This window comes from Balaenoptera borealis, assembly GCF_965194805.1.
Source record: "Balaenoptera borealis genome assembly, chromosome: 4".
NCBI lineage: Eukaryota > Metazoa > Chordata > Mammalia > Artiodactyla > Balaenopteridae > Balaenoptera > Balaenoptera borealis.
This window is the reverse complement of record NC_138861.1, coordinates 56353779-56374724: the sequence shown is the minus strand read 5'-3', so window position 1 is coordinate 56374724 and position 20946 is coordinate 56353779. Positions and strand designations below refer to the sequence as shown.

General features: G+C 40.9%; 1 protein-coding gene across 6 annotated transcripts in view; it reads left to right on the top strand.

The window, feature by feature from the left end:
• Positions 1–20946, top strand: part of ANXA3 (annexin A3) — a 55596-nt gene that overhangs the window by 5508 nt on the left and 29142 nt on the right. For all 6 annotated transcript variants that reach the window (XM_082389433.1, XM_082389432.1, XM_082389435.1 and 3 more), the window contains one exon: positions 16129–16216. In XM_082389433.1, the coding sequence (XP_082245559.1) occupies positions 16129–16216 (88 nt within the window). The remainder of the gene's footprint in view (positions 1–16128; positions 16217–20946) is intronic.

Here is a 20946-nt window from a genome sequence, read left to right as displayed (position 1 = left end):
GAGCTTATTTAGGTTGTCGGCAAAATTTAGTTCCTTTCAGTTGTGAGACTGAGTGCCTTGCTGGCTGTCAGTGGAGGCTATCCTTATCTCCTGGAGGCCATTGCCAGTCCTTGTGTGTGGCCCCCTACATCTCAGAACAGCAGCGGTGCATGGAATCCTTCTCACGCTTGCAGTCTCTCTAGCTGGCCCTTCTGGGACATCTCTCTTCTGCCGTCCTCTACTTCCTCCAGCTGGAGACGGTTCTCTGCTGTTAAGTGCTCACATTATTAGATTGGGCCCACCCGGGTAATCCAGGATAATTTCCCTATTTTAAGGTTTGGAACCTTCATTGCATCCTCAAAGTCCCTTTAGTCATGTAACGTAACACATTCACAGGGTCCAAGGATTACCGTGTGGACATTTTATTTGGGAGCCATTATTCTGCCCACCACAAGGGGATGGTAGCATTGGGCATCGGGCAGCAGGAAAGAAGGGACGGGAATAGACGAGAAAAGGGAAGCTGTGCTGTGGGCAGGAGGGGAGATTGGGGGGGCTCGAGTGAAGAAAGAGGCCCTAGCCAGAGAGGGGCTCCTACTGCCTCGCTTTTTCTTTCCTATTTTCCTCCTGTCTCAAATTAAAGAACTAACATTTATGAGTGAGATATCTGAGAGCAAATATTAAAAACAACTCAGAGCTACTATGGAAAACAGTATGGTGCTTCCTCAACAAATTAAAAATAGAATTACCATATGATCCAGCAATCCCATTTCTGGATAAATATCCTAAGAATTGAAAACAGGATCTTGAAGAGATATTTGCACACTTGTGTTCATAGCAGCGTTATTCACAATAGCTAAAAGCTGGAAGCAACCCAAGTGTCTGTTGATGGATGAATAGATAAACAAAATGTGGGGTATGCATATTGTGGAATATTTAGCCTTTAAAAGGAAGGAAATTCTGACATATGTTGCAACATAGATGAACCCTGAGGGCATTATGCTAAGAGAAATAAGCCAGTAATAAGAAAACAAAATACTGTATGATTCCATTTATATGAGGTATCTGAAGTAGTCAAATTCATAGAAGCAGAAAACAGAATTGTAGTTGCCAGGGTCTGGGGGGAGGGGGAAAGGGGGATTTGTTGCTTAATGGATATAGAGTTCTAGTTCCATACAATGAAAAAGTCAAGTTCTGGAGATCTGTTTTACAACAATGTGAATATTCTCACCACTACTGAACTGTACACTTAAAAATGTTTAAAGTGGTAAATTTTATGTTACATTTTTTTTAAACCACAATTTAAAAAACTCTCAGATTTCTGTAAATACTCTTATCACTGTTTTATCTGTTCTCTTTTTCCCTCTTAACACAAAAGCACATACACACCCAAACACAAATGAGCAATCAGTCCATGCTTTTCTACAACACGGTTGATCGTTTGTGTTTACCAGTGTATGGTGAATTTATTAGAGTGATATGATCAAGAGGGAAGATTTCGGTTGCGATTTCAGTACATTACTGTTGGAGATGAAAGATTAGCTGGTTTCCTAAGTCTGTATATTCTATCTAGGAGTGTTGAAACCCTCCCATTGTTTCAGATGTTGCATTACTATTTCCTTTGTTAAAATTTTTGAATATGGTAGCCACACTTTTCGAAAGTTTGCATTACATAACTTTGCTTTTATGAAAGATCTGTGTTAGTACAGGCACACATTGGAGACACTGCAGTTTGGTTCCAGACCGCTGCAATAAAACGAGTATCGCAATAAAGTCGCATGAATTTTTTGGTTTCCCAGTGCATATAAAAGTTATGTTTTGGAAACCATGAAACTCCTAGAAGAAAACATTGGCAGAACACTCTTTGACATGAATTGTAGCAGTATTTCTTGGATCTGTCTCCTAAAGCAAAGGAAGTAAAAACAAAAATAAATAAATGGGACCTAATTAGACTTAAAGTTTTTGCATAGCAAAGGAAACCATTGACAAAATGAAAAGGCGACCTACTGAATGCGAGGAAATATTTGCTAATGATATGACCGATAAGGAGTTAATATCCAAAATATATCAACAACTCATACAACTCAACATCAAAAAAGCAAACAACCCAATTAAAATGTGGGCAGAAGACCTGAATAGACATTTTCCCAAAGAAGACAGGCAGATAGCCACTGGACACATGAAAAGATGCTCAACATCATTAGTCATCAGAGAAATGCAAATTAAAACCACAATGAGATATCCTCACACCTGTCAGAGCGGCTGTTATCAAAAAGAACACTCATAACAAATGTCGGTGAAGATGTGGAGAAAAGGGAACCCTCCTACACTGTTGGTGGGAATGTAAATTGGTGTAGCCACTATGGAGAACAGTATGGAGGTTTCTCAAAAAACTATAAGTAGTTTAGTTTTGACCATATGACCCAGCAATTCCACTCCTGGATATATATCCAAGAAAACCCAAAAACACTAATTTGAAAAGATACATGCAGCCCAATGTTCATAGAAGCATTATTTACAATTGCCAAGATATGGAAACAACCTAAGCCATCAACAGAACAGATGAATGGATAAAGATGTGTGTGTGTGTGTGTGTGTGTCGTATATATAAATATATATACGACACACACACATACATACATACAATGGAATACTACTCAGCCATAAAAAGAATGAAATTGTGCTATTTGCAGCAACATGGATGGACTTGGAGGGCATTATACTGTGTGAAATGTCAGACAGAGACAAATAATGTATGATATCACATATGTTGAATCGAAAAATTCAACAAACTTGTAAATATAACAAAAGAGAAGGAGAGTCATAAATATAGAGAACAAACTAGTGGTTACCAGTAGGGGGTGCAATATAAGGGTAGGGCAGTAAAGAGGTACAAACTGTTAAGTATAAAATAAACTATAAGGATATATTGTACAACATGGGGAATATAGCTGATAAAAAAGTTATGTTAACACTATACTGTAGTCTGCTGTGTAGAATAGCATTGTCTAAAGAAACAATGTACATACTTTAATTTAAAAATGCTTTACTGATAAAAAATGCTAACCGTCATCTGAGCCTTTAGTGAGTTGTAATCTTTTTGCAGTAGTAACATCAAAGATCACTGCACACAGATCACCATAACAAATATAGTAATAATGAAAAAGTTTGAAATATTGCTGGAATTACCAAAATACGACACAGAGACACGAAATGAGCAAATGCTGTTGGAAGAATGGCGCTGATAGACTTGCTTGATGTAGGGTTGTCACAAACCTTCAGTTTGTAAAAACACAATATCTGCAAAGCAAAATGAAGTGCAATAAAGACATGATATGCCTGCACCTGTTTTTGGTAACTGATAGAAATCCAAAGAGGATTTTTGCTTTTATGCCATCAGTGTATTAATGTAGGTCTTTCTTAAAACTGAAGTGGCATAAAATGAACTTTTGAAAATCTGGGGATACCCTTGGCTTTACACCATTTCAGCTTATGGAAGGTTTCATAGAGATGGTCTGCATTAAGATAACGGGGGAAACCTGTGTATCTCTGTTCAGGCTTGGCTTCTACTACTTCACCCCTGATGAGAGGGCCTGGTATCTTATCAGTTTGTACTCTTTGAACTCAAGGTCTTTGTCAAATGTTGCCTTTACATCTATAGCAAGCACTCAGGCAACACACAAATGAGAATGTCTTGGAACATTTTTATTAAGATACCATAGCAGTATTTTTCCTATGTGTGCCTTCTACAAGGCTGGCTTTCTCATAGGAATACTCTGAGCTCTTTGCTCCTTGGTCAATTCCTAACTTACTTTTACAGAATAATAATGAATGCAACAACTATTTGAACCCTCAAATTAATATTTTTATTATGCTACTAAAATTTTTCAACATTAGCTCATAAATCACTATCACCATCATGAACTGTTGTAACATCCGAACTAACTATACACTCTCCCTTCCCCATTCCAAATGCTAATTTGCAAAATGAGGAAGGGGAATATAGAAAGACTCTGGAACCAAGGGATAAAAGAAACTTTATGAAAATATAACTTCCTGTAAACATGAAGGAGTTCATCCAAAGGGTAGCTAAACAATGAAAGCAGCGTGTACCTAGTGCAATGGGCTCTACCGGAGCAGAAAGAAGACCATCCAGCCACAACCCCAGTTCTACTTTTCATGACTCTCTAATTGATTAAAAGGCAAACTCTTGAATAGGACCTTGAGCAAATTACTTAGTCTCTTGCTATGTCTGTTTCCTCATCTGTAAAATAAGTGTAATAACAGTACCTACATCATCTAGGCTTTGAAAGCGTTAAACCAGTTCATGGGAAATGCGTGGACAGTACCTGGCATGCGGTGAGCACTCAGTAGATGTTGTAATCATTATCATTTCGGTATATTGGCTTTTTTCTAAAAACATATTCCTTGATAATTAATATCCCTGCAACTGTTTTAGTGAAGAAGCTTCTGCCTGTTTCCTGGGCCTGGTTTTAGTAAAAATCAACAGCATCCTCTCCCCATTGGAATGATTCTCTCAGAGCATCTGAAACCAATGGATTTTCCCCAAATAGATGTTTTCTGACCATGCCTATTTTTAGTATTTTCTTGCATTTATATATATATATATATATAAAATATAAAAAAAAATATATATATATAATATGACTATTTTTTAGAGGAGTTTTAGGTTCACAGCAAAGTTAAGAGGAGGGTTCAGAGGTTCCCCGTGTGCCCTCTGTCTCCCACACGTGCATGGCCTCCCCCATTGTCAACATCCCCCACCAGAGGGGTTCATTTGTTGCAATTGATGAACCTACATTGGCACATCTTTATCACCCAAAGTCCGTAGTTTACATTACAGTTCACTCTTGGTGTTGTACATTCTGTGGGTTTGGATGCTTATATATGTTTAAAGATAATCCTCTGTTCTCACTCCCAGTGGGTGGACTGCAGTACAGTTCTGACACTCCCTAGGACTAGCATCAGACTCCACAGGTTTAAGGGCTCAAGCCTCACTTCAGACACCAGCGGCAAGTCTCAGAGCCACCTGCTGTTCTGACCCAGGGGCTATAAATTAGGAGGTTTCCATGACCTTGATCAGTAAGTCTCTAGAACACCTCATAGAATTCACTGAAAGTGCTGTACTTACAATTACAGTTTTATTATAAAACCTACACATAGAGCAAACTCTGGAAAGGCCCTGGATGCAGAGCTTCCAAGCCCTCTCCCTGTGGGGTCAGGGCACCTCACCTTTCCTGCATATCAATGTGCTCACCGGCCAGGGAGCTTCTCTGAGCCTCGGCATCCAGAGCTTTTACTGGAGTTTCATTGCGTAGCCGTGACTGATTAAGTCACTGGCCACGACTGAACTCGGTCTCCAGTCCCCTTGCGTTCCCAAAGTGCCAACCCTCTAATCACATGGCTGGGTCTTTTTAGTAACCAGCCTGCTGCTACAGCTATCTCATGGCCCACCATGACTCACCTTATTAGCACAGTAAAGACACTCCCATCTCTCAGTAAATTCCAGTGGTTTTTGAAGCTCTGTGGCTGGAACCCAGGACAAAGATCAGATATATCTTTATTATACCATACATATATAACTCACATCAAGGCGGCATAGAGTTTTCAAAACGTCATATTCCTGTATTTTTTACTAAAAGGCTATCAACACTAAGGTACTGGTTATCTTAGGCTGATCGGAAGCTCTGATTGGAAGTTACATCTTTAATCACAAGTGAGACTGAGGGAAATGAGTTAATGTTTTGTAATAGATACAGATTGGCAGGCAGGGTCACTCAAAACATGGGATCCATGAAGAAACACAAAAAGGGATGCTTGATGGTGGAAAGTTTGGGGAAGGTTTATCTAAGGTGGAAACTTGCTAATAGGAGAAGCTACCCCATCATAATATGTCCTTGGTGAGAATTAGAGAGCACAGCTTCCCTTCCCCACCCCATCCTTCCTCTCTTTCCTGGGAACAAGACTGGTGTAGTTTGACACATGAGGATACAATGTTCCCATTTCTGCAATGTAACCCAGAGGAAGGACACCAGTGGTAGGGCTCTCAGGAAAGATGCAGTGTGCTAATGTGGAGGGAATTTTGGGAAGGCAGTGCCTTTCAAATTCTGCCCCATGGATGACATCAGCCCCGTGCATTTGGATGTTTTTGGTACTGGGTACAAAGCATTCATAAGAGCCCCATCCACTTTCATATTTCTTGCTTTGGTGGGACATCCAACTAGACCTTTCTTTCCTGGTTTGTTTGCTCTTCCCAACCATGCAAATTTAAACCACGTATGGAGAAGACACCTGTGTTACATGCATGTGGAGGTGCTGAATTTCTTCTGTGGTCTCCCTCCTGTCTACTGCATCTCAGGGCTGGATGATCTGACTTATAACTATTTTCATGGAAATGGACTTTTCACATCCCAAGCAGTATAGGTATCATGCCTGATTAGGTACTTTCGACATGATTGTAATTTCCTATTTGGTGTGTGTTTCAAACCACAGTTCCTGAAGCTTCTTTAGGTAAATACTGGCACTCAGAGAGTTTCACAAATGGTCCTCTGCAGGAAGTTAATGAAAAACAGGTTAGACCTGGATTTCAAATCAAAACATTTAGAGCTTTGTTTTAGGACAAACCCTGGAAAGAAATACTAGGGTTACAATCTGAGTGAATACAATCTGAGTGAAAAGAGAGAGGCTTCCTGGGAATGAACGGAATGAACATTAAAGGGCTGCTCTTTGCCACTCCCTGACCCAAGCTTAACCACCAAGGAGGGAGGGTCCCTCTTTTATATTTAATTATAATAAAAAGTGTAATTTGACAATCTAACTTGTTGCTGTTGAAAACGTTATAGATTGAGAGCAAGGAACGTGAAGGGGAGAAGGTATCATTTGACTCTTTTGAAAGTCTATTTTTTTTTTTTTTTTGGTGGATGCAAAGCAGTTAGAAAACATAAGTATTTTAGAGTACTGGGTAATAAGATTAATACAGAGGTCTCACATGAATTAAGAGAGTAAGTCAAAAGGGTAGAAAATTCTCAAGTCTGCCCCTTCCTCCATTCTCAGATCTTTGCTCCTTTCATTTTCAACTATTTGTGTTTGATTAAATACCTCGCCTAGGTTCTGGAGGCATGTTTAAATAAGAGTAGTGACAGCCTCACGTGAACAGGATTTACAAAAGGTGAAGAGTGTGTTTGTCAGATTTTTGAGATATGGCATGGAGCTCCGAAAAGTCTGGTAATGGCATTTGAGAATTATCAAAGAAAACAAGACCCAGAACAAGAAAGCATTTTGTACTCATTTATTCATGCAACAAATATTTACTAAGCACCTACTATGTGCCAGATACTCTTTTAGGCTCAGAGGATACAGCAGGGAAAGAGAAATAAAAAAGCGTGGAGCTTACATGCCTCTGATTTTATTAGGGAAGAGCGCTAATAAACAAAGCAATAAATGTATAGTATATTAAGTCAGTTTTAAGGACTCTGGAGAAGAGCAGAGGTGGAGAATGAGAGTGATAGGGTACATTATTTTCTGCTCAGATATGTGAGCAGAAGTCAACATGGAGTGAGGGAGTGAGCTGGGAGGATATTTGGGGGAAGACCATCCAGGCAGAGGGAACAGCAGGTATAAAGCTCTGAGGCAGAAGAGCAATAAGAAAACCCCAATGAAGTGATAGGAGGGGGACAAGGAGATTTGGGGGAGCATTACAATTCTCTTCTTTTGTTACTTCAGGGTCCTCCAAGGGCCACAAAGAATCCCTATAGCCCTGACAGCCTTTGCATGAACTGCAGAAGGAGTTTCCACTGTCTAGGTTTACTTTGCATTAGGAAATATTTTTAAATCTGTAGCAACTTGTTGTTAGGATTAACAACAAACATACGAAATCCATGAAACGGTGCATTTTAACATCATATCACGTGAGCATTAATGACTTTGGTCATCGATGCAAGAAATCTTCTTCCCAGGATGTTACAAACAGTAAATGTTCCTGATCTTAAGTCCCTCTCAGGTGGATCCCTCTTCCCATAGAAGTGAAGTGGGAGGAGAGTGAGTGTTACCACTGTGCTCCCCAAATCCTGCCAAGCCAGCCACCATTCTCCAGCCAAGAAGATGTGATGAAGCCAGATTTCTCACTTCAGTGAGCCAAGTTCCCTGTATCTTCCACAGTTAGAGTGAAGGTCCCTTAAATGCAGGTGTCTCCCCCGGAAGATGCAGTTAGATATGCACAGAGCTGAGGATGTGGCCAGAATAGTCTTCAATAGTCTGTGGCCCTTGGCCGAGAGGAGAATCTAGTCATGAAGTCTTAGCTAAGTTAAGCTCCTGACTTTGATTGTGGTACAAAAAAATAATTCTCAGACACTGGTGCTATATGACTCAAAAGAAGATGAATACAGCTTATTTATAATCTGCCGCAAACAAATAATGAAAATGATTCTGAGAAAGAAGTTTGTGTTGATGAAGTCTTTCCAGGGGCCCAACGTTTCAAGCTCAATCCAGATAGTTGGCTTTGCTGCCTTTGACAGAGAAATGCTGAGTGCTTGGAGAGACAGGAAGGAAGATACAGTAGAATCACTGGAAACATCCCAGGTGCACCAGGCGTCCATCTGGGCTTGTGGAACCAGATTGAAAGACCTAGCATAGCTTGTGGTGCCGAAAGAGGTCATTTATGTAGTCCGGACGTCTTCCAAATCTCCCAAGATACAATGATCACTTTGATTTCTAGACTATCAATATTTGAAGGAAGCAACCTCATCAGACAGCCAATTGTGTAGTGTAGACCTCGGAGAAAGCCCACACCTTGGGATGTCATTGTCTTGCTTCCATCTACTTCCAGCAGACTCACTCACAGTTGTTTATTAAGCCCCTAGCTGGAGGCCGAGGACTGGGCTAGGAGCTGGGTATGCTGTGAGTAAAACAAAAGCTCTCTGCCCGGGGCTTCCCTGGTGGCGCAGTGGTTGAGAATCTGCCTGCCAATGCAGGGGACACGGGTTCGAGCCTTGGTCTGGGAAGAACCCACATGCCGCGGAGCAACTGGACCCGTGAGCCACAACTACTGAGCCTGCGCGTCTGGAGCCTGTGCTCCGCAACAAGAGAGGCCGCGATAGTGAGAGGCCCGCGCACCGCGATGAAGAGTGGCCCCTGCTTGCCGCAACTAGAGAAAGCCCTCGCACAGAAACGAAGACCCAACACAGCCGAAACTAAATAAATAAATTTAAAAAAAAAAAAAAAAAAGGAGGAAAAAAAAAAAAGCTCTCTGCCCTCTGAAACTTTTAATTTAGAGGAGGCGGTGACACAGATATAAACAGAGATATTGAGGAATGCTGAGTGCCCTAAGAGGGAAAGGGTGCTGAGACAGAATCACAGGAGAGGACCCTGTTAAGTCAGGATCAAGTGGCCCCGGGCAGACCTGTCAGAGAAGATGGCCCTTAATCAGAAGACTGAAGGTAGGAAAACATTCCAGATAGAGGGAACAGCACAAACAAAGGCATGAAGATGAGAAAGAGATCACAGTAGATCAGCTGGAGTTTTGGAGAACTGAAGTGGGATGGGCAAAGGGGAGAGTTGGCTCCAGGAGAGGGTGGCAAGGAAGGTTGGGCCAGATGTTGCAGGGCTGCATGGACAGGGCAAGGAGTTTGGACTTTATTGAATATCCAACGGGAGGTCAGAGAAGGGTGTCCAGTAGGGGAATGCCGTGACCTGACTTAGATCTTTCACAGATCCCTGGGCTGCTAGAAAATGTGGGAAATGGCTAGAGGTAGGCATAGAAGGAAGCAGGAAGGGAGACTAGGGCAGATGTCCATGTCCAGGGGAGCAGTGATGGTGACTTGGATGGCAGGAGTGCCAAAGAAGGTGGGGAGAAGTGCACAGGAGATTCTCTTTTTTGAGATAGTCTCATCAGGTCTTGCAGATGATTGCATTTGGATGGAAAGAGAAGGAATTGAAGGAGACCCCCAGGTTTCTGGTGGTTGGTGGTGCCATTTAAAGGGATTGAAGAAGAAGAGCAAACTGGGCACGAGCACAGAGACTGGAGCCAGATTGCCTGGGTTCAAATCCTGGCTGTGCCGCAGGTAAGTTATGTGACTATCAGCAAGTCTTTTAACTCTCCGTGCCTCAGTCTTCTCCCCTGTAAGATGGGATCATAATAGGATGGGTTCTGAGGGTTAAATGGGCAAATATGTATAAAGCACAAGTAAGTACCATGTAACTGATACATGGTAGAAGAAATCATTTTGAAAGGAAATAATGAGTTGATACATGAGATATAACCAGTGTTCAAAATAGAAGTCTGGGCTGGGAATAGAGCTGTGGGAGTTGTCTGCATATAGAAGGGGAAGTGGCAGAAATAACCCACAGCAGGAGTAGCGGGAAAGAAAAGAGAAAGAGACTTTCCATTTTAGAACCTACTTTATAGATGTCAGCCAAACGGGAGGAGCCAACAAAGGAGAGGCCCAGGAGGCAAAAGAAGGCAGGGGTCTGGCTGGGTTAACCCTGAGTGACACATGCTTCTAAGGAATCTGGGTTTCTCTTTATTATAATCTGTGTTTTATGGACACACAACATAAATCGCTTGTTTGTCGCCATCTTCCCTAATTTCTGAATCACGTTCATCTTTCTACTCCAGCTCAACACCCTCCTCTGTTATCACATTCCAGTGCTCTGGCTCTGGGACTTCCCTGATGAAATCAGAACAAGAAAAGCTGGCAAGTGTGGGTATTTTCTCCTTTGAGTGAGCACAGGAAGAAATGCAGACATCTCCCTTGAACCTCTTGGATGCATGCAGACAAAGCCATAATGGCATTCTTGCTCCTGTCAGGCATCCCTGAGGCTGCCAATCCCTGCTTTCCCCACGCCCTGCTTCTCTTTACTGGCCCCAGGTGGAGAGCGAGCCTGCGGTGGTGATGGGAGCCTTCTGTCTGCAGTGATCACTGCCAGCCTGAGGGAAAAGAAAACGACGCTACCCTTTGCCCTGCAGGACCTGAGTGGTTACCAAGCCTTTTCTCTGGCTTCTTCCCTGCTGTATGGTTTCCTGGGGCTGCTGTAACAAAGTACCACAAACTGGGTGGTTTAAAACAAGAGAAATTTATTATCTCACTGTTCTGGATGCTAGAAACCTGAAATCAAGGTGTTGGCAGGCCATGTTCCCTCTGAAACCTGTAGGGGATCCTTGCTCACCCCTTCCAGCTTCTGATTCTCTGGCAATCTTTGGTGCTTCATTGCTTGAGGCTGCACAACTCCAATCTTTGCTTTCACCTTCCCTTCACAATTTCCCTGTATGTCTCTGTCTTCACATGGCTGTCTTCTAAGGGCACCAATCATATTGGATTAGGGGCCCATCCTTAGTTAAGACCTCATCTTAACTAATTACATTTGCCAAAACCTTATATCCAAATAGGTCATATTCTGAAGTACTATGGGTTAGGACTTCAACATTTCTTGAGGGGGAGGGGTGGACATAATTCAACCCATGCCACCTGCCTCACTTGACCGTATTTATTTCAGGGCCTTTTATAGTAGACTTTCTTTGGTTTTGAAAACCACTTTTTCCTGGAAAATTGAATGAGAAGTTTTATATTTTCCAAGTTTTGATCCTTTTATTTATTTTAGTCTACTCCTTTTATCCTAAATCCTCATGACCCAGCAGACTGTTCTGACACTGAGCAGAGAGTGATCATTTCTCCCTGGCTCTTCAAGAGTTCCTGAGTCCTGAAGGTTTATACGAGGCTCTGATTTGAAAGCTTAATTTTGGGACATGGCCTTTCCAGGGCTTTAGGAAGTGATGCGGGATTTGGCTTTGCCTCACCTTCAAAACGTACCTGCAGCAGCTGCTATTCTTGCTCTGGAGTGTTTGGCTTTAAATATGTTCCTTGTCAGCAGGATTGGCACCCTGTGTTTTTCTCTTTCCTACATTCTTCTGAATATAAATGTTTGACTTCTTGCAAACGCAGTGTCCTTTCATGAAGAAATAGATATGACTGACTTTCCCGAGTCAAGGACAGACTGGCGTCTCTCAGGGGTAGTGGCAGACAGCTCCCCAGGCCTGGCTTGGCCACACCAGTGGCTTCAAGGTGTCATGGGCTATGACTGACATCTGAAGGATAGTTTTAGAGGGTCAGGGAAAATTAAATAGGCATGAAGAAGAAAGATGCATCCTAGCCTAGTCATTAAGAGCAAAGACAGACCAATTGCCGCCTGTGAGAACTTGGGCGACATCTTAGTCATCATCTGCAAATAGGATTTATTATATCTGCTTTATCAGTTTACTGTGAGGACTGAATGAGCTAATGCAGGAAACGTGCTTAGCAAATAGTGAGTAGCAGCAATTTTTATTAATATAAGGAGCTCCTGTTGTTTCCTCCCTTTATTTGGACATTCCTTGTGGTAAATTTATTTTCCAACTGGTTTCAGGATCATGTTCCCTTTGGGGGCATCTGAAGGTCAAGTTTGAGAAAAGAAAAGCAACTAAATGTGTTTAAGGGATGTGGATGGAAATCTGATCAAACATGATTAAAAAAAAAAGACTTTGCCAAGTACTCATGTGATGTCCTGCACTAGCGCTGACACTTTGTTAGGGTAGTAGGGTTCATAGAGATAAGCTAAGTATTGATTAGTAATTTAAATGTCAAAGAATTAAGCCTGCAGTGGAGCAGGCGATGCAAGCAGTTTGGTTTGGCTGTAAAAATGCCAACATTCCTGCAAGAATGAGCTCATCATCAAATTCTTATTCCACGCCCACAAAAGAATCTATGGCTTGTTTGCTCGATTTTGTTTTGGTTTTCTGGGCAGCTAAGAACGAAATAGGGCAGTGATTCTCAAACACATTAGCGCATTAGAATCCTCTGGAGGGCTTGTGAAAACCCGGATCCTGAATCTTAGCCCCAGAGTTGTTGATTCAGTAAGACTGTGGTGGGGCCTGAGAATCTGCTTTCTAGTAAGTTCCCCGGCAATGCTGGTACTGCTGCTCCGGGAACCACACTTTGAGAACCACTAATATGGAATTTCCTGAGGCCTTATGATGTGGTGGAGACCTCAAGGCATTTTAGTTACAAGGAAGTGGGTTCAAATTCTGGGGCTGTACTTAGTAGCAGAGTTATGTCAAGCAAATAATCTCTCTGAGATGCAGTTTCTTCCATTTTTAAATGGAAATAATAAAATCCCCCTCTTTAAGGTCACGGTAAGAGTTTGAATAAGATGTCTGTGAAGCACCTTGTTCACTGCCTGACATGTATTACTTTAAAAGATTCCATTAATTTCTTTTACTGTAAGATTTTTTTCCATAAGGCATATATTTATCTCGGAATGTTTTGGGCAGTGAAGTCTTTCAAATGAATATACTGCTCATTTAAATGACCGAAGCACTTTGAAAGATTTCACTAAGATTCCATTTCAGAAGTCCCGTGCCATTTTTCACACAGGTGTGTGTGTATATATGTGTGTGTGTATGTGTGTAGTTTTTTCCTTTTATTCAAACAAGTAGTTCCTCCCCATTAAATTCTTACTAGGTAGCAAGTTGCATAATGGATTGGGAATTTCATCCTTCTCTAGTTTTGTGCGTTGGAATTTCAGCATATTTTGATGTATAGGTAGCAGAGGGCAGTGAAAAGGTCACAGCTAGAATGGAAACCCTGAGTTTTCATAATTCATGGATAATTAGAGTCTGACTACAGTTTTGTCTTTTGTATTCAAAAGCAGCCATGTGAATATCTATCTGCATGGCCCAGAAGCACCAGGGGAGCTTCTAAAACATGTGCAGTCTAACACCTCATTTCTAAAGACCATGATTCCATATGTCTAGAGCAGGGCCTGGTCATATGCATTTTAATCAACGAAAAATCAATCAACCGATCTAAGAAAGAAATGGAAAATTTTATTCGAACCCAATTGAGGATTATGACCCAGGAACAGCCTCTCAGAAAGCTCTGAGAACTGTTCCACCCTCTAGAAGTCAAAGCACAGTTGTATAAGTTTTTTGAGACAGAGGGCCGTCCATTAAATGACGTATTATTGACAGTTCACACAATCCAGATCTGCAAGTACAAAGTGGTGGGTCATGATCAAGAAGGAATGTCATCTTTTAAGGAGTTGTCTTGTTGGTGCTGGGAGAATGTTGTCTTTATGGCTGAGCAGGTATTCCTGCCAACGGGGAGGTTTATTCGATGAATAATGCAGATACACAGTGCACAGTAGAGGGGAGAGAGGAGGCCAAAGGGCAGAAAAAAATGTTTATGTTTAAATTTTTCTTGTCTTGCCATAAAATATGAATTTTATTTCACAAAAGAATCAGCCCAGGTGGTACCAAGACTACGTTTTAAGACAGACTAGGAATGGGCTGCAATGTTCAGAACTGCTTTTAAATTCTGCAGCTTAACTAGCTATGTGGACTTGAGCAAATTCTCCAATCTCCTTAAATCTTGGTGTCTTATACGTGACATGGGTCATTCTTACTCATTCATCGGTGCTGTTGTGCAGGTTATAGTTAATGTATAAAAGGCGCCACAGGGGCTTCCCTGGTGGCACAGTGGTTGAGAATCTGCCTGCCAATGTAGGGGACACGGGTTCGAGCCCCGGTCTGGGAAGATCCCACATGCCGCGGAGCAACTAGGCCCGTGAGCCACAATTACTGAGCCTGCGCATCTGGAGCCTGTGCTCCACAACAAGAGAGGCCGCGATAGTGAGAGGCCCGCGCACCGCGATGAAGAGTGGCCCCCGCTTGCCACAACTAGAGAAAGCCCTCGCACAGAAACGAAGACCCAACACAGCCGTAAATAAACAAAAATAAATAAATTAAAAAAAAAAAAAAGGCGCCGCAGTGCTGGGCACGAAGCACTCAAATGCTCCAATATTGTGATGGTTCTTCTAAAATGCCAGGCAGGGAAGGTGGACAGATAAGATAAACACGGAAGTTCATAAATGAATGGAACTGAAATGAAGCCAGTTGGCTGTGAATCCATAAAATATTTATTAAGCCTTGAAGAAAGAGAATTCTCCAAAGATTATGTTGAAGTGACTGATTTCTTACAGGTCGTTTAGATCAGGCACATTCACAATTAGTTTCTAACTTGTTATAATTACTTTTTTAGAATCAAAACTTTATTTTAGGTACTTTAAGATGAAACAATGTTGGATTGTATTGAAATAAATTGTTCAATCCAATCTACTGAATCAACAGACTATCATTTTTTACTGTGCCAGAACATTAATTTTCCATTCACTTTAATGTGACAAGATAATGTCCTTTCATGAAAATATTAAACACTTCAGGAGAGCCTAAATGAAGCCATATTAACACAAGACAACAGAGCCAATATTACTCAGTAATAGGATAGGAACATCAGTTTAGAAAGAAAACATTGTTACTGTAGAGACAGACTTTTATTCAGAGTTAGGAAGTACCATATAAGTACATGTTTACTTGGATTTTTCTCAATTTCTCTTAAGCAGTTTTAAGATATTTTATTCCTTCTGTAGGATGGTCTTTCTCAGCTTACTGACAAGTTTCTAGTTTATGTGCTTAAAATTAGTATCATGGCATTTTTTACTTCCATGCTATTCCTGAAGACCTATGTCAGTGGAGCTTTCAGAAGGGAATTTATCTGCCACAATTGTACATCCATTAAACAAAGATTAAGAACAGACAGTCCTAATGGGGTTTTCATTTATGGATCCTTTGGTGTAGGTTTTCCCAAGGACAATGGTCAACATTAATTAAAACATCTTGAAGTCTATAAACCGCAGTTACTTCTAGGTGAGATACAGTGAAGAGCTTTGAAGTATCACTTGAAAAAAGAGGATGTAGGAAATTTCCACTTTCTCACTGCTTTCACGCAGATATCACTTTAAAGCAAGTGTTCTTCAGAATCACCATGATTAACACAATTCATTGCTCTAAAGAATGAATGTTTTATATTTTCAATTTGTTACACAAGAGAAGAAAAGGAGAGGCCTTATTATAAATGTGGTAGCTGTCATATTGCCTGCATATCTGGGGTCGGGAGTCTCTCTTGAACCACTCCTGAAGTGATAAGAAGGTGTGCAAATTATGGGTTTGTTGTGTGTTTCCAATAGGCATATGGGAATATGCGTATGTGACATAAATAAAGATGTCACTTTGGATTAGTGAGATTGTCAGATATTTTCTTCTAGGTTGGACACCGAGGGACAATGAGAGATTATCCCGGCTTTAGCGCATCAGTGGACGCTGAAGCGATTCATAAGGCAATCAGAGGAACTGGTGAGTGATGCTTTGCAATTCCTTTTTTAATGTTGAAGCACATCACGAAGTTAAAACTAAAAATGCATGGGTTCAGGTTGCCCAAGTTGCCTTACTCAATTAGAGAAATTATAAGGTACTTTAAAAAATTGTGAAATAACGCGGAAAAGTATAGGGAACCCAGTTTTATTATATCTTAATATTTGCCATGTTTACTTAATATTAAACACTACCGTGACCATCACTGCTACCAACAACCATCATCATCATCATCTCCATAAATCATTATAGATACAGTCCCTGCCGATTCTGCCTGGATCTCATTCCCACCTCATTCCCTAGAGATAAACAGCATTCTAAATTAGAATTTATTCCCATGAAACTTTTAATTCTGTACTCCATATGTATGTACATATTGTTGTGCATGGGCTCAAACAGTATAAATTGAAATCCTACTGTATGTTTTCTTCTGCAACTTGTTTTTTTTGTCCCTTAACATTATGTTTTTGAGATTTATCCGTGTTGATATGTTTAGCTCTAGTTCATTAATTTTTAACTGCAGAATAGTTTATTGAATTATCACATTGTAAGATGGAAATAGTGAGGGAATATTTAAATTGCCTACAATTCTTTTCTATTACAATATAAAAATATTGCATTGAATAGTCATGCTTATGTCTTGTTGTGCACATTTGCTAGCACCTCTCTAGAATATAATGGTTGAAATGTCTGGGTTGAAGGTAATGTTCATCCCCAGATTAACTAGAAATTTTGCCACACTGCTCTCTCAAATAAATATCAAATTAGTATTCCTGCCAGCAATATATGAGACTTCCTCTTTCTCCGTATTCTCATCAGTACTTGCTGCGGTCATCCTATTCAGTTTTTCCAATTGAGTGGGTCTAAAATTGTACCTCATTCTGTATCTGTTTCCTTCCTCCTCCCCATCCCCCATTATTGATGCAGTTAAGCATCCTTTCTTGTTTATTTTCTTCTTTTTCCATGAATTACACCTCCATATTTTTTAACCATTTTTCAGTTGGGTTGTCTTCTTTGTGCTTGGCAAGAAAAAAATTTTAATTTTTAATTTAAAATTAAAAAATTTTTTTTTAAATTTATTTATTTATGGCTGCATTGGGTCTTTGTTTCTGTGCGAGGGCTTTCTCTTGTTGCGGCAAGTGGGGGCCACTCTTCATCGCGGTGTGCGGGCCTCTCACTATCGCGGCCTCTCTTGTGGAGCACAGGCTCCAGATGCGCAGGTTCAGTAGCTGTGGCTCACGGACCTAGTTGCTCCGCAGCATGTGGGATCTTCCCAGACCAGGGCGCGAACCCGTGTCCCCTGCATTGGCAGGCAGATTCTCAACCACTGCACCACCAGGGAAGCCCTAAAATTTATTTTTTAAAATAAATTCTGGATACAAAACTTTTTTAAAAAATTACAAGCTATGAAAATACCTTCTCCAAGAATGTAATTTTCTTTTAATATTGGCTACAGTAACTTTTATCACATACAAGTTTTAAATTTTAGTGAAATTAAGTTTACCAATATTTTTTGTAATGATTTGTACTTATTATGTCTTTTCTATGATGAGCTCATAAAGATATCCTCCTGTATTTTCTCCCCCAAATTTTACAATCTTATTTTTCACACTGAGATCTTTAATCTGCCTGGAATTAATGTTTGTGAATGGCATTTAAATCTAATTTTATTTTATCTCAAGTGGCTATGTAATTGTCCCAGTGCAATCAATTGAAGAGTTCATCCTTTCCACACTGATTGTAATGCCACTGCTGTCCTATAAGTTTTGCTATTTTTCTGCTCTCTGTTACATTCCATTGGTCTGTTTGCCTCTCACTGTCTCAACATAACATTGTCATAATTACTATTATTATTTTATAATGACACTTAGTGTCTAGTAGGGCAAGAGATTTTCTTGGCTCTTTGCCCTGTCCTATGAATTTGAGGGTCAGTTTGTAAAGTTCCATGAATTATACTATTAAGGTTCATAATAGTAATTATACTATTACTATCAGTATAATATTATTGTATTTCTGCCTGTTTAGGTTTTTTTTCATCGCTATTTTTAAATGAAAGTTATTTCTTTATCTATCTCTTTGATTGCCTATTTAAACACAGGGTTGAATAGACTTTTCCATGAAGTTAATGTCAATTTGAATGAATTAATGGTCTTTAAATTCTATCGCTTGTCTTTCTTCCTTAACATTATGTTTCTTCACGAATTTACACATTTTGGTTTGCAGGCCCAGTTTTTTTTTTTTTTTTTTTGTTTTTTTTTTTTTTGCTGTGTTGGGTCTTCGTTTCTGTGCGAGAGCTTTCTCTAGTTGCGGCGAGCGGGGGCCACTCTTCATCGCGGTGCGCGGGCCTCTCACTAACGCGGCCTCTCTTGTTGCAGAGCACAGGCTCCAGACGCACAGGTTCAGTAGTTGTGGCTCACGGGCCCAGTTGCTCCGCGGCATGTGGGCTCTTCCCAGACCAGGGCTCGAACCCATGCCCCCTGCATTGGCAGGCAGATTCTCAACCACTGCGCCACCAGGGAAGCCCCCAGGCCCACTTTGAGAAGGAGGTTTTTGTTTGTAAGCACTACTCCCAACACTGAAACCAGGCGTCATGGTGGCATTTGCCTTAGGGACGTGTCAGATCCAGCCTCTGAACCATGAGACATCTTGGTTTAATTTCTGGTCTTGAGCATGTGCAGAAATAAGAGAGGAGAAATTGCCTGGCGTACAACCTACATGTAACTGTGGGTAGTTAGTTATGTCTGGAGTCTAGTGGCAAAGGGTATAGAGATGCAGAGAAGGGGTAGAAAATTAGAATATGAGGTGGGAGCTAGGTCCTAATTAACTGGTACACAAGCTAAGGGGCTTAAACTTCATCCTGAAGGTTACAGAGAATCATTAGGATTTCAACCAAGGGACTGACATGATCTGATGCATTAAAAAAATTTACTTAGAAAAAAAATTTACTTAGGCAGTAATATACAGTATAAATTATAAGGGGGTCAAGTTAGGAGGCTATTGAAGTTTCTAGGTAAAATATGATGAGTGCACAGTGGCAGAGAAGAGGACAAATCCAAGAGATGCAGGTGATTGTTACAATGTAGAAAGTAAGGAAGAGAAAGGAGTCTAGGATGACTCCCAGGATCTTTGGTTGGATGACTGCATCTATAGTGGTGTCATTGGTGAGGGAACATAGGATGAAAGAAAAGTTAGAGAAGAAATAGAATGAATCCAACCTGGAGCAACTGAGTTTGAGATACTTGTAGTTGGAGGTGTCTAGTCGTGACCAACACAGATACCTTTATAGGTCCAAGTTGATAATCAGACTCACAGGGCACAATGAGGGTTAATCTAGCTCTGTTTACTTAACTATGCAGAAGAATACAAGACCAAAGACCCAGTGGGGCAACATCTGTCACCAGGAGTCCCAGCAGCTAATCAAGTACACTGTTTCTTTTGCCCCATCATTCACGTAGAGTGTGTACCACTGCCATGGGTGTGTGGAGCCAAGGTGTGTGTGGGTCACCTCAACACAGGGAAGTTGAGCCTTGAATTCCAATGGATCTTTTATACCATTCTAGTCATGCAGGCCCAAGACAGAAGCCAACTCACAGCCCCCAACCCAGGGGCAGTCCTCTACCGCCAAGGAGCAGACACAACTTCTTACATTATCTTAATACTATAATTACCAAAAAAATAGTGACCTGGAGGTTGTTTTCAGGCAGGCCAGCATCAGCCCTTTACATGTACTTACAACAGGTGGTTAAGTATATGGGTCTGAAATGCCTGAAAGAGGTATGGACCACTGATAGAAATAAACGTTTTGGATTAAGAGGTTTGGGTTCAGATTCTTGCTGGGCCACTTAAAAGCTGCCTGACTTTGGCAAGTGAGGTAAGTTTTCTAAATGTTAGTGTCTTTATCTTTAGAACAGCTTAATCATACCTACTGCCCAGGTCCCTGTGAATATTAACTATGACAATGAATAAAAGGTGCCTAGTATGTGGTAGGTTCTTGATAAATGTCAGTTCCTTTATTCTAGAGGAAAAAAAATGACTTTTTATATCAAATATGGAGATAGAAAGATAAAAGGTGATAAGACAGTAACTGAACCTCAGAAGGATGAAAAACCCTACTTCAAAAGCAGTATGGGACTTCCCTGGTGGCACAGTGGTTGAGAATCTGCCTGCCAATGCAGAGGACACAGGTTCGAGCCCTGGTCTGGGAAGATCCCACATGCCGCGGAGCAACTGGGCCCGTGAGCCACAACTACTGAGCCTGCGTGTCTGGAGCCTGTGCTCCGCAACAAGAGAGGCCGCGACAGTGAGAGGCCCGCGCACCGCGATGAAGAGTGGCCCCCGCTCGCCGCAACTAGAGAAAGCCCTCGCAGAGAAACGAAGACCCAACACAGCCAAAAATAAAATAAATTAATTAATTAAAAAAGAAAAAAAGCAGTATGTTCTTTGTGCTACTTCCTCTGTCTGATATACGGATGGGAATATTTGGGCAATGATGGTTTTCTTCCCCCTAAACTATCCAAATAAAGTTAATTTTCTTTTCCAAAAGCCAGGCAATCAAAGAAATAAAGATGCCAACCTGGTAAGACCTGGAAATTAAAAATTAAAATGCCTTCCTCTCTGCATTTGTTTCAGACCATTAATCATTTTTCTTTTGTTCACAACAGATATTAAGCATATTTGAGTTCATGGTGAATGCAATTATTTTCGTGTTTCAT